Here is a 15,667-nt window from a genome sequence, read left to right on the forward strand (position 1 = left end):
GCCCCGCGCTCGCCGCTCACTTTTACTTTCCAGCGTGGCGCAACCGACAGCGGCGCCGCGCCACTCGCCCGGCGCCCGCGGCCCGCAGCGCCGTCGCGCCGACTGCCCCCGCGCTCTCGCGAACGTGACTGTGACTGTGCCCGGATTACAGTGCTACCTAGTGCTCACCAGCTCTGGATTCAGTTCGAGTGGACGCCAAAGCCGAAACCGGGTCGCCGATAACCGTATTGTGCAAGCGCGGCGCGAACCCGCGCGGCCTCGCACTCTCCCGGAGGAAGCGTGTCGCAAGCGGGGAAGTGGCGCAAGCCCGGGGAACGCAGCCGCACTCCCGCGCTCACACGCACCCTGGACTGCTGCGACACAAACGTATTTTCGCCTAACATCGTTCCTCGGTAAGAGCTGCGCGCAGTGTTTCTAATTTCAGTGTACAGGTGTAAAATCTCCAGTCACAGCTATGGTAAACTTCGCAACCACCATGGAAACGGGAACGACTGCATCCTACGATAACCTAATCCGAGGAGATTGCAGTGAAAGGGGGGTCGAAAGCTGGAGAGCGGCGAGACGCACGCAAAGCGCACAATTAACGTCACCGCCGACTGAACTTCGGCTCGGGTGTCGGAAACGCAACAAATAAAGAAGTGAAATATCCAAGGACAATACAACTTTCGAGTGATTTCGCGCGCGGCCGACAATAAAAACTTCGTAACGCGCCTGCGCAACCTCACGGTCTCACTTTCGACGTCTACGCTGAACGCCCGAGCTCCGCGGCCCGCGCTTTCGATAACCGTTACAAAACCTCCGGCACCTCGATTTTTCTTTACAATTTCTCATTAGTCGTCCATTAGACGAAAGGTGAAAAGAAATCGATTAGTTATCGTATTGCGATATCTTATTCATCTTGTGTCACGCCCGCGCCAGTCGTTGGCAGCAAATCTAGGAAACCTTGCAGTGTTGCCGTGACAATTGCTCTCTCGCTATGACGAGCACGTAACGACCAATTGTCATCATTTAGTGGAACTGAAAGGGACGCGGTCCAAGGCCAATCAGATAACGAATTTTCGTTTAGTAGTAACAAATGACAGTCACGGTGTATAAGATATATATCGTAAATAAACATTAATGAATTTGCTCTTTGCACATGATTTAATCGTTTAAATCAAATACCTTTAAAAGACATGTAAGAACACATTTAGGACGTAGTTATGAATGAAATAGAACTACTTATAAACGATTACAAAATTCAAATCAGCTAGTTCGATAAATATTTACATTATAAGCAATTTATAATTATAAAAATAACAATGTTTCTTACGAAATGTCTCGTTTTAAATCGACCGACTAATAATCGGGTAAAATTTCAATTACGCAACTTTAATAGCGAACTTTCATTTTGTCAAACTAGTATTATAACGGGTGCGCCGGTAAATATCAAGCAAGATTCCGATTTAAGATTAGTGTAGCGATTTACCATTGACAAAAGTACAATACATATGCTCATAGGTGGGCACAGTTAATCAAAAAGTTAACTTCGTTAATCGTTAATTCGTTAAATAAAAATTTAACTTCGTTAATCGTTAAAGCGTTTAATTTAAGAAAATTTAACGCAAGTTAAAGTTAACAGTTAAAGTTAATTTTGGTTTATATTACGAATATAGGGCGCAAGCGGGAAATGGCCATACGAATAATCTCCGAATCATATGGACTGATTTTGTCAAGACTTTCTATAGAACTTAGGCTATTTTTTTACTGCGCTTACGAAATCTCGGGCGAGCGCTAATCCTATCTATAGTTTAGTTATATAATATACTCAAATAAAATTTTGACGATTGGGGTGATGTACTACTGCCTGTACGATATTAATGACATAGCATGCACTAGTTACACACACTTATATACTTCACTGACAATGATGGACAATTGACCTTTTCAGTCATTTTTTTATCGACCATCCAACTTCACGGAATTAGAGAACTAACTAAATTTAGACAACACAAGTTTTCTATTAAACAGTGAGACATACTCGTATTATGGTAATATTCAAAAGAATATCAATCTCAAATCTCAAACAAAATGCAGTAAGTAGGGACATAAACGTAAGTATGTTTAATACATCTCAAATATAAAATGTCACCTATTTACTTCGGCCGACACCGACTGCGAAATAACAATAATTATACAATAAATGTTACAAGAAAGAAGAGAACTTTCTTTAGAGTTTAGAGGGTTTTCATGACATTATTTTGTTACTTTTCAGTGCTTTTTGTTTGAGATTGTTTTTTATGTTATTGTAAAGGTCACTTGTGCCGACGACATTTCATATATTAATTTTAGTATAACACAATTTAACATTATTTCACTAACATAATTATTTTATCTTTTTCCTCATTCTTTCTCGTTTTATCGTATACTTTTTTTTTGTAAACAAACAAATTATCTTCGCTATTGTCTTTGTGCAGCGCACGTGCATCCCCGACCATTAGAAGGGTTGGGGCCATAAATCCATCGAGTTCGTTATCGCATTCTGTGTGCGGGCTGTCCACTTAATCCTTTGTTCATATTTTTAAAATGCAAAATTATTTTTCGTTGACTATGAAGAAGCCCCAAAAAAAACAAACGACGGTAATAAACACCTTAATCCCTTTTGTTTTTGAGGAATGTTTATTGCGTGCACATTTCGTCTTTCGTGTTTTTAAATTTATTTTTCATTGTTTGTTTCTTATCTACGCAATGACAAAAAAATCCTATTTGTACGCTTTTTCAAATGAACCATAAACGATTTTTTTTTATATTTTTTGCTGTCTTTAAACTTCAATATTAAAATAAACATATTCGTCGCCAACAAAGTTTAGTTGTAATTTAGTTACGACGTTGAAGAGTTATGCACACTTGATTATTTTGATTGCAATTCAACGCAGTGTTTATCTATATATATAAGTGTACAATTATTGTATTTAGAATAAAGTACTTTCGTACCTTATGTTGGTTTTATAACAAAATCATGTTCTAAAAAAAAGTGATGTTAAATAAATGAAAACCAGTTTTAATGTGAATAAAATGTAATATAGACTTTTCGAGATATTTGTGTAAATGTGAAATAATTAAAAAACTTTGAAGGTGTCTAGCGCCTAAACTTCGCAATATTTGATAGAGGTAAGTTTGGTTAAGTCGTCACTATTTTCTAACAAGGATTCTGCGGTACTCTTTTGATCACGTCTTTCCCGGCCGCTTGGTGTATTGTATAACATGCATCACACTCGCTCGTTCTCGTTCACTCTCGTTCTCGGTCACCATTCGACTCGCCGACGGTCCCCGAACATAGCCGAACTTACGAATGTAGCTTGATGCATAATTTAAATAAAATGACAACACGTCAATAAGTGTCTATTGTTACAATTAACGGACTAAATTAACGGAAGTGAAATTTAACGGAAGTTAACAAGAGCGTTAACACTTTTTGAATTTAACTTAAAAGTTAATCCGTTAAGGAAAATGTTAACTTCGTTAATTAACGATTAACGGATTAACGAGTTAATGCCCAGCTCTGCATATGCTTCACTTTCACTCAGAGAAATTGTGACGGGAAAGTGTCGGTGCGGGCTCCGGAGTGGCGCGGCCGAATCTCACGGATGACTTCATACTCACAACAATTCTTTTTCTTTGTCGAACATCACAAATATTTGCATTCTATACGTCCAATAATATTAACCTTAGCAAATATGTCTATATCCAACTAACTTGATCTGCAATGAAACATTTGTAACTTTTTAAAATAATAACACATTTAATCGAACGATCATAAACACTCAAGATTATTAACAAAGTAGTAACCATTAAAATGACGAATGATGGATTGATTTTGAAGACGAAATCCTGATCCAAAAGATGTTGAAACTATTGGTCCGTCTTATGTTCTTAGTTCAAAATATTTTGAAATACATATATCATCTCTCTAAGTGAAATAAGCTGTAAAGGTATATATTTAAAGCCAAAATAAATACATGTATAATGCACGTGGCGAGCGATCTAGGTGGAGCCAACAAACCAGTAATGCGTTTCGAAATCACGCCATTCTATTGGCTTGTCTTTTCGAATTTACTCTGAGGAAATGTTTCCTTCATAGACGCTACAAAGTTCAGCTCATCGCATAGTGAGGAATATTTTGATATTTAAATTTGTATGCCCAGTTTTATTTTACGTGTGAATATGAATCAATAAAAGAAAATAAAGCATATTGCAAATGTCAAGTTAAGTCGAACATAAAAAATAGTCTCTTAAAACCTAAAATTTTGTAATAATAGTAAATTATAAACTTTTAATATATCATCACACACATTTCTATAGTAATGATTTGAAGTAATGACATCTTAGTTTGAATACTTTTTGTTTTTCTTTTATTTTACAGTAGGTAGTAGTATTGTTTCGTCATCTCCAACGCTTCTTTCATTTCGTTGAAATCGCATGATTCACATTTCGGCAGCATTGCGCAAATATGGTCATTAGAGTAAACACGACAATTTTCTTGGTAATTAAATCGAGAAAACGCGCTAAAATTAGACCACAATTTGTGCTATTCATATTTCATTGTGCATTACAATTTGCAAAACACTAAATAGACTATTGTTCCGTATTACAAATGAGAATGAAATGGCCGACGGCTCACTGACGAATAGACAATTCATTTTATGACAGTTAACTATTAATAATTAATAGACAGCTCTATCTGTTGCATCGAGTCGGCGTTATTTGAGAAATACCAAACCATATCTACATCGATACGATGTTTTTCTGTGAATAAAAACAATATTGAATACATAAACAATAGTCATACACAAGAGACGAGACATCAATGTGGGAGCCTCTCACTTTGTTACAGATTGAGGTATCAATAACAATTTTAATATAAAATAAAAGAGTTGAAAAATAAGACGCAATTAATGCGATTCACACAGAAGCAGATCATGAGGCATTTATGTAAGCCGCGGCTTCGGAAGATATTTGCGCAGTTATCCAATCGTGCTCACTAGACAATGAGAGTGTGGAAACGAAAGTGAAATGCTATTACGTTATCAAAACGGAACGAGTCGCTGCTCGCCTCGTTTTACCACATTTTAAATAATGTTTTGTGGCGTTCGCGAGTTTCATTTGAACATTTTAATGTCAAGTAATGAATTCAAATACTCAGTATATCGCATTATAGTTATTTTTTAGTTTGCTTAAGTAAGTATTAAACTGATAATTGTTATAAACTGTTATTATTGTTACATAAAATGTGAAAGTTATAAATCTACATGCTTATTATTTGTGGTAATTTATTTTTTATTAAACTTAAAAATCCATTTCAGAGTACATAACCTTAGTAATGATAGGTATTTAAATTAAATGCTGTTCATGACTCCAAATAAAAATTATTTTTAAAGTAATTGTAGAAAAAAAAAGTGAAACCGGACATTTCAAGTAATATCCTGATTTCCGAATTGCAGTACAATGTATAAAGGTATAATTTACCTACTTATTCACTTAACCCATCTTTCCTTACATTTCTTCACACGAGCTTGCGCAAAACACTTCCTCGCGCGTTAATTTGACCGACTGCCCACGCCCGGAACGTGTCAAACTGTTAAAAACATTATCAACTTTTGTTGCATCACCATTGTCTTCGACAACATTTGTACCGTTTGCGCAGCTGTCATCGTTTGGTAAAACAATTTAATCGCTGTTATACTAATTAACTTTGACTAGATTTACATTTTGTTTTGTCCTCGAACTCCGACGTAGTAAATGACGAGTTTTACTGACCACATAAGTTTTTTTATTGGTTGTGTGATGCGCAAAATGTTCACTTGTTATTTACGGTCTAGGAAATCTTATTGATCGTACGTGGCACACAAAATAAAAGTGTAATATGAAATGATCGGCTGTGGCGTAGTATGGCGGAGAATCAGTAAGTCGGTAAGGCCCCGAGTAGGTACCGGGCACGGCGTAGGCGATGGCGGTACACATTGCAACGTGCCGATTCAACTCCAAGGTCTTTCCTAGTGGAAGAGAACGGAGTTTCCTGCGGCCGCCTATCTCTGCGCACACAGACGCGCACGTGCACACACACGCGCGCACGTGTCGCCATTCTTTGTGTTCATTCTTTCCTAGCTACCGTTGCGAGGCATCTTCTTTTTGTGCCGTCCGCCGGCGTTTGAAGCCGGGGCCGCAAAGCGTTTCGTTATATAGGCGAGGGCGATGCGCGAGCGCGCAGTTACTGTGTCACTGGAGCCCGCGCGAGAGGTGGCCTGCAAGGACTGTGCCGCGCCGCCAACCTTTTTTTCTGTGCGTGCGATGTTTTCACTTTCGTCATTTTGACCGGGCCAGTTTGATTTGACGTCGCTCGCGCACGGACGTGCCTAGGATCGGCCGGTGTGATAATCCTGTGATCGCTGGTGCTTCGTATTCGGATTGTTATTGTTTTTTATATGTTTTTATTTGTGAAAGAAATGGCTGTGATGTGTTAATAATATGTTCGACAGCAACGTCCTTTTGAGTCTATACAATGAGATTGCAAATAGAAGTGCATTACAGTTTGCAAGGTGAGGATTTGTTTATTTACTTTTATTTTGATTTTTTTCTGCGGACGCGTCGTGGAAACGGGCATAGGGCGATAGGGGCCGGGGCCCGGGGACGGCGGGCACAACCTTGTGTTTAATGAACGCACTATTCGACGCCTCATCCGCCTCTCGACTTCGCCTGAGCCTCGCTCGCCGGAGAGGTTAATAGGTTCACATTAGATGGTGGTTTGCGAAATCGCCTGCGCTCAGAGCTGAGCGCGCGCCGCTTTTCCACGCTTAGTTTCGCGCGCATTCGACATGCAAAATATGCTCGTTTCAGTAGTACATGCCTTCAGTGTAATGTTATTCTGTATAACAGTTTACAAAGACTGAGCTGCTTTGACAATTCTTGTTGTAAATAAGTAATATTTTTAGTTTTGAAACCATTTTTAAATACAAGTTTTTTTCATAGTGATACATGAAATACTTTAGCTTAAATTTAAGATGATATTAGGTGAATGTAAATTAACGATCTAATTTATCTCAACGTATTTAATTCAAAATTAACAAGTTATTAATTTAAAAAAAACAATTATCCAAAAACAGGAAAATGTTTTTCAAGTCGTTTCACTTCGCGAATGTAAACATTGATAAAAATCTACGTCTTAATAAATCACATAACAAGTTTGTCAATCACTTTTATATCTTATTTTTAGTTTCTAAATTATCGAGAATTCACATTATCTTTGATGTATTTCTTTCTAGTTATCCGTGGTATCATTTTGCGATATCGTTAACTCTTAGTGTCCCTGTAATCCTGATACTGAAAACATGATCATATACTTACACCCTTCAGTTTTAACTGTACACAGTTGAGTGTAGGTAAAACTGTAACCTGTACAGTTTAACTGACAGTTCAAAATTGCCTACACACGTATGATTTAACTAAACAGTTAAAACTGAAAGCTTTGATCGGATTAGAATCTCAAAAGCTACTCTTATCCGTTTCTATACATACTATTGGCAGGTACCAGGGAAGCATAAAAGATCAGGAGCTTTTTAAAAAGATCATACATATATATTTACTATCAGGCATTATATTATCGTGTTGTCTGCCGTCGCTACCGTTCCGCCACCTTGAAGATTTCATTCTAATCTCTTCGATAAATATTTGTTTTCATTTCACAATAACAAATAATCATAGTAACGGATTTACGTTCGTACGGATTTCATCGAAAGATTAATTATCGTAAACTATTTGATTACAATAAAGTATCTAAGAATGAAGATTGTACCGGCTTTATTTAATTTACATACAGGATGTATTGCTTGACACTATTTATTATATTAAGTATCATGTTTATTTTTAAAACTTAATATTATTTATAAATGCGTTTTTATTTACAACTATGTTTAATTTACTTAATACATTGCAATCTCAATATTAATATTTTTACTAATAAGTATTGAACAAAACATTAAAACAAAATATTTGATTTTATCGTTTTAAAAATATCACATTGCACATGTCAAGGAATTGTTCAATTCTTATAAAAAAAACATGGGACGTTGATGGATATTCACGTTGTCCGTCAGTTACACAAAATAATATTCAACATTTTTGCTACTGGATGTATACTATACTAAAGTATAGTATGTACTTTTATTAATACACTTTCCAAAAAGGTATTAAATCATAACATTGTAATTATTATTATTTTAATCTTTTTATCTCTTTGTCAATCCCGGGACTCTCTCCTTTCGCTTTTGTTGATAGCCACCAAGTAAGTTTTAGTGAATCAAGTCTCACAAAGTTCTGTTTTCCCGCCAGAATAGAATGTAAACGTAATATTTACCATAAAACGTTCCAAATTCAAATCTATATCTACAGTCAAAATCTGTTATAACGACATCGAAGGGACTACTCATATTGAGTCGTAAAAACCGATAGTTGTAACAACCGGTGACAGGTATTAATAGGATAGATATGTATATAACATTCAGCCAGGACCTTTGATTTTGGTCAATTTAACCGGTATGTGTTGTTAACTATGTTCTAAACGATGTCGCCATAAACGGTTTTGACTGTATATATATAAAAGAAAGTCGTGTTAGTTACACCATTTATAACTCAAGAACGGCTGAATCGATTTGACTGAAAATTGGTGGGCAGGTAGCTTAGAACCAGGAAACGGACATAGGATAATTTTTACCCCGTTTTCTATTTTTTTATTCCGCGCGGACGGAGTCGCGGGTAAAAGCTAGTTTAATATATATTAATTGAAATATTTCAATGTGTTTTGATGATGTTTAATAAATGTTACATCGGTGAAGAAATTATTTCACTAGCGACTTCACTAATTGCTAGATGTAGACATATCGAATGTGATAAAAAAATGGCTCCGACAATTAGTTGTTTCTCATTTAATAATCATCTATACAATTGGGTTATACGGTTAAAGAAACATATTTTATTTTAACCCGAATATAACATCTTTTCGTATTAGTTAATCGTAGAATCTACTCGAAAATCTGCTTAAAATGCTACTTAGAGCAAAAAAAAACAATTTGAACTTTCCTCCTTCCATTTTAGTATATTTTACAATCTTTATAAATATGTTAATTTTATTCTTGACCTTTTAAATCTATTGCATTATATTCATCAATAAAACTCTGTTTAATTTAAACTCTTATCTAGTTTTATTTATTTTAGAAAATAATTAAATATTCCGTTCCGTTGATTATTGCGATGTGACTGATCTAATTATTAAATACTAGCTATAGCCCGCGACTCCGTCCGCGTGGTATCAAAAGCAAATTATGTAGTTGCCTATTTGTTCTTCCAGACTATGTTCTACATCCTTCCAACCATTCGCATTTATAATATTAGTAAGATATAATTTAGTACATGGAAATGATTTAGTACTTGGTGCGTACAAACTTAGGTTTTTATCGTTCAAATACTCGGATAAAATTTGTTTTACCTTTACACTTGAATATAAGGTATGACAGTATATTTTTATAGTGTACTAACTGTCGCGTGGGACTCCGTCCGCGCTGAATCAAGTGAATCAAGATCCGTTTAGCCGTTCCGGTGATACCTTCAAACAAACCACCATCCATCTAAACATTCGCATTTATAATATTAAGTAATCCTGATTGTTTCGGTTGTGTAAATTCACCAATAGTTCGGAAGGCCGTTCGACCCAAAGAGAAACACCTATACCTTTGTATTAAAAATCCTGGAATGATGGTTTAAATTACCTTTTACTCACTAACCTACCTAACAATCTTCAATATCGTCCGATTGTAAACACATTGATAAGCAACTTTGTTACTATATCGATAAGAATTTTTGTTACAGTTCAAACCTTAAAAATTCCAATACTTAATACATAACTTATATGTTAAAGTATCAAGATATTATAAGCCTTTAACACACTTACAAAATATCTCTTTTACTTAAACCTTGTTTAAAACAAACCTTAAATTTTGTTTGTTCATTAATTTATTCAAATGTAGTCTTATAAACTGCTTTATTTACTTATACCATCAATTCAGAAAAAAAACTACCGAAAAAAAAAGTAATATGTACTGATTTTAAATTCAAAATGTTTCAATTGATCCGTATTATTTTTGAACAGCTGCTTTTTTGAACAGGCTGTATTTGTACAGCTAATGATATTTTATTTCATTTCGTGATGAAAAACATGAAATTTAATTCAACACTTTACCTTTGTACTACTTTTATGTATGGTATTTATGGGTAAGGAAAAAACTCTACTATTTCGTTTCAATATTATGATATTGTTTTAAATTTGGCAGTCCTTAAATAAATTTAATAAACGACCGCAAAGAGACATATTTTGTTATAATTAGACGGTAAAAATGGTATTGTAAATGAGTTATCTGACAGAAAATTAGTTGGAAATCCCGAAAGCAGTTTAGGTATTCGTATTTTTTAATATTTATTACGTGCAATATTTCTATGTTTTATTGTTGGTGTATTTTTAGAAGTAATTTTTGAAATATTTAGCTATAATTATTTAGTTTATATTATATTTAATTTTAAAATATTCCTCCCAAGTAGGGTTGGAAATAGGTACGCGGCCGGCCGTAAAAAATTAAACCAAAAACTTTAAGGTTTATAAAACCTTGTGTGCCGACCCTACGTGAGTTGGATAATGCCAAGGAGATGATGATATTATTGAAATTGTATTTATTAATTAATTATTTTTAACTAAACGTCGCTTACAAACAAAATTATTCGTTTAGTAATACAGATAGGTGGTCCTGTTAGTTTTTTTTTATTTCCTTGAAAATTTCGTATCCTAGGCTCCTATAAGTATATATTTAATATTTAAATACTTTCAACATAGTTTATTTCTTAAAAAAAAAACAAATTCAGTAAAACTAAATAACCCCATATAATACAGAAACTTGCGTCTGAACTGCGAAGAGACCTTATTGATAGAAAAAAAAGTAAACTTATAAACTTTACAGTTCTAAGAAGCTATTAACAATCATAAGTCTAACTTACAGCGAATGTTTACTAGAAGTCATAAACTATTAATATAAAGGTAGTAAATAAATATAAAACAAGTTTAGTTCAACGGCAAATTATTCCGTCGCAGTAGTCAAATTATAAAGAGCAAATGCGCAACAAGTCTTTAGTCTATTTGTCTGAAATATAAAGATGCATATGATGTGCAAAGACATTAGGCCTCACCTGTCTACTATCAAGGCGCTAATAATAGACTGAGCTGCAACTGACGCCGCCTGTATTCCTAATTTGGATTTGACCAGACCTAAATTGTTAGCGCATCTGCGATCTGTCACACATACCCTGCCATACATTATGACTTTTAGCTTAGAATATCTTAAGTTACCTTTAAAGTTTAATTGTTCATTAAGGAACATTTAACATGATTTCTTATACTAAAATCTCACTAAGGGAAGGAGGGAAAGACGTAATGAATTTAAATGAGGTAGTTAATGTAATAAGAAAAATCTACATATGCTAAAGTATTGAATTAAACGTTTGTGAGTGTGACAGTTTTAAGATAAAAACGTTAAAAAGATAGCTGCCTATTCTTTTCCGACTGAACATTCAAGTAAAATTTCATAAAAATCGGTCAAGCCGTTTCGGATGAGTATTGTAACTAACATTGTGACGGAATTTTATATACAACATTAAGAATCAAAATTTGTAAAATACAATTCTAATTAAATATCTAATATGACTATTCAATAACCCTTTTGTTACACTATTCAAGCAACCATCACAATATTTATTATCTACACGTGCTATGGATCTATTTTTCGCTGTTTGTTTAAACTAATTACAAAGGGTTCGTGTTCAACAAGCTAATCTATCCGTGACAAATACGTACACTATTAACCGCAAATTGTTATAAATTACCAATTAGTACAGTCTATGGCACAATTATTTCATTACTTTCCTGTAAGAGTACCTTCCTAGAAACAAAACGTTTATACAAAATAACATAAAATATATAAGGAAAATTGTTGATTTCAGTAGTATACTTCCGCTTCAATTCGTATCATTGTAGGTTGTTTTCTGTGTTCATTGTCGGTACTTCTATTTGTAAAATGTATTCGTTGCACTTAATTGTACAAAGAATAGAATATTTTGAATAAAAAAATGGTCAGAGTTCTTTCAAATCAATGGCATTTCCCCGCTGCGCTGTGACCCTTTACCGTGTATTCCCGGCCAACAATGCCACGTGCCGTTGGCAATTTCTCAATACGACTACGTTATTTAATATTTGACCTCGACTCTAAAAGTTCGAGTAAAATTAGATCGTATATTCACGTATTGTTTATATTTGAAAGATTTTTTTTTTACATTATCTGTTTTTTATTTCGATATTTGACACTAGCCGGCTAGTGGTAAATCAATTAATGAAATTATAAGAATGCTGTATTTTCCACAAAATAACGCCGCAGTAACAACAAGGAAGGTCATGAAACATTAAAGGAAATATTCAAAGGCAATATAAATAAACCTCAGAATACGAATTGAACGCTCAAAGAAACTAGGTTTACAGCTTCGGAACACAAACATTTCTAAAATTCTAAATGCAAAAGCCGAGTGCTCAATGTTATGTCGCAATCGGCATTTGCTCCTTGCAAAGTCGGCATAAACATTTTCTTGGAACTGTAAAATTAGTCGGCGCTAGTTGACCATCCGGCAAACGATTTGTTCTCAACAAATTTCTTCATATTTATGTTTGACATTGGACTGAATTAAAAAAAATGTTATCAGCGAGCGCGGTCGTCAATGGCCAATATTGTGAAATGTGTTTCTGTGACAATTACACTACGTCTGCATCAACATTTTGTTAACCGAATAATATTTAACTAGATTATTTTAGCTCAATTTTTTTAAAGAAAAAATGCATATACAGTCAAAACCGTTTATGGCGACATCGTTTAGAACAACATACCGGTTAAATTGACCAAAATCAAAGGTCCTGGCTGAATGTTATATACATATCTTTCCTATTAATACCTGTCACCGGTTGTTAGAACTATCGGTTTTTACGACTCAATATGAGTAGTCCCTTCGATGTCGTTATAACAGATTTTGACTGTAGTTAACTAACCAATAATCCAATAACTTTTTTTTATAAATTCCTTTAGTGTAATAAATTAAAAAACAATTTTGTTAAATATTAATTCGTATGAGAAATGATACTATCACCATATATAGTTTCTGATATTAGTAAATCGCATTTTAATGTACAGAAGTAGCTACTGACTGATTGTGACGGTCACCGTCTATTAACACACTTGACAAGTTCCAATTCAATTAGACAGTCTATCGGCACAGAGAGGTAGGTTTGTGGTTACTCCGAACACATTTTAATGATCTTGATACTTGTGTTATCACCGATTATGTTTTATACCTTCAATATTCCAAGTTTACCATTTACTTGTAAAGTATACTTTCACTTTTTATAACTTGTAATATTTTATTTCTGTTAATCCTCAATAAACGTAAAGTTCAATAGTAGTAATTGTTACTTTATTACAAGCCGAAGCGAAGGTCATAAAGTGTTCCTTTGCCACTCGAGTACCGACAGTGCGGGGAACAAACTAGCTCACGAATACAAAAAGATATATTGTGATCTGATCATAAAAGTTTAGTGCGCCCATCGGCAAATTAACTCCCAGCCCTTTCTCGTTCCTGGCGGCACAAATTACCGAAGGACGTTGAAACTGGGTCACTTCGGAAATAGTTTATTGTTATCGGCTAGTCTGCGCGCACGCAATGCTCACACGCACACGTCTACGTGTTCCAAACGTTTACGCACACACTTGCACATCCGTTTCAATTAGGGTTCGCACATCCTCTTACAGATTTTAAATCCTCTATACCAGTTAACCTTCGCTTTTCAATAGCATCTTCGATACCTGCCGAGTGGCGAGGCTGTCCGCGCCTAGCTTCCGCTTTCGTGTTCAATTTGATAAACTCACTTTCTTAAGGTCACCTAGTCAATAAAATTGAAAAGGCGTCGGATTTATATTTTCATAATACCATTTGAATGTTCTTACCGGGCAAAGGCCATGTTTTGATTTGGTATTTTTATTACGGTGTTACCCTTGTGTTTAATATTTTTTCTTAGTAACGATCTAATGCTTTCATTTCACCTTTTCAATTTTAATCTTATTTACGCCATTTAATTATCTTAATTCCTGTTAGGATTGACTTCGTACTATTTTGTGGAAAAACAATTTTAATTAAAGCTCCAATATATATCGAGTTTGCGATATTCCACGTTCTATCATGCGAATAAATATATATGCGAAGAATAAATACGAATGTTTAGATGAATGGATGCATGGATGGATGGATGTTATATCTATAACTGCTAAACCGGTCTTGCTGAAAATTAGCACAGATGAAGAACTCAGTCTATAAGAATACATAGGCTACTAATTTTGTTTTAATTTAAACTCTGCGCAGACGGAATCGCGGGTGACAGCTAGTACTTCATAAACAAAGTACATATCTAGTACTATTGCGCATATTTTACCTCAGAGTAACACATTACATTTACTCATTAATTTGCTATTTTCATGTCAACCTTTGAAGCCTTGACTAAGTCCATAAATTAATTGCCAACAGTTGTCGGCAATAAAATAGCCCATCTACGCATAAATCCTGATTGTTCAAAGTTTTATAGTCAATTCGATCGGCGGCAAGTACTTGTAAAATAACTCAAATGCCTCAAGGCTTCCAAACAATAACGAACACATACGGCACGATATAGGAGCGCTTGTGTGGCGTATAGATAACGCACAGACCTATCGATTTGGTCTAGCACATTCACAGGCTTACAAATCTGCGCTGACATCCGGAGTAGGGCGACAGTGCGTGTGTGTGACACTTACACATTCGCACTTTTGTCGTGAGTCGCTTCGGCGTTCGCATTCGGCGCGCGCGTATATAAATATATATTCACGCACACATTGAAGTGCATCTAGTACTAAAACTGAACGCTCGTGAACGAAAACTCACGTTTCGTTAGTCGTGTATGTATTTTTAGCGAAATGTCTGTGTACGGATAGGTCAGTTACTATTATGACTGAAAAAAATTGATAACACCAATACTGAAATATCGTAAAGAATATTGTGCGAAATAAGCCTCATAATACATACCAAAATTACTAGCCTGTTTAAGTTTTTTTTTCTTATATATTTAAAAAATGATTACATATTTTGGGCTTGCCAAATGATTGTTAAAGTTTTTGTCTTTATTCTTTTAATTAGAAGTGATTTCCTAACAATTATAAGGTAAAAAAAAATATTTATATTATATTTATTTATATAATAATTCTAATTTCCGTACAATGAGTTGTTGTAGAATAATATTTTTTATCACGGATGAGTCAGTGCGGTTTAGCACAAATATAGGAATATTTAGAGTCATTGAAAGAAAGAACAACATTGGATCATTCTCGAATATAGACCATGATTTGTTATTATGATTTGATATTATGTTTATTTGTTATTTATGTTTGAATGCAATTTTGTACTTTTTCAATAAAATCATTTACAATCAAGTTTTTTTAAGATCTTAATATTCAGTAATTAGTCTGGCAAA

The 15,667-nt window shown here is 34.6% G+C and overlaps 1 protein-coding gene across 2 annotated transcripts in view; it reads left to right on the forward strand.

The window, feature by feature from the left end:
* The first annotated feature begins 227 nt into the window (after nucleotides 1-227).
* LOC106716928 (transcription factor Ken) overlaps nucleotides 228-15,667 on the forward strand; it is a 33,749-nt gene continuing 18,309 nt past the window's right edge. Inside the window, exon 1 of one of the 2 annotated variants that reach the window (XM_045680645.1) lies at nucleotides 228-392. Coding sequence is in view for 1 of the 2 variants with exons in the window: in XM_014510598.2 (XP_014366084.1) it covers nucleotides 6,505-6,575 (71 nt within the window). In the remaining variant the exon portion in view is untranslated. Of the gene's footprint in view, nucleotides 393-5,820; nucleotides 6,576-15,667 lie in introns of those variants that run through there. The other variant, XM_014510598.2, reaches the window with a different exon arrangement.

Source organism: Papilio machaon, chromosome 2 (assembly GCF_912999745.1).
Source record: "Papilio machaon chromosome 2, ilPapMach1.1, whole genome shotgun sequence".
Classification (NCBI taxonomy): Eukaryota; Metazoa; Arthropoda; class Insecta; order Lepidoptera; family Papilionidae; genus Papilio; species Papilio machaon.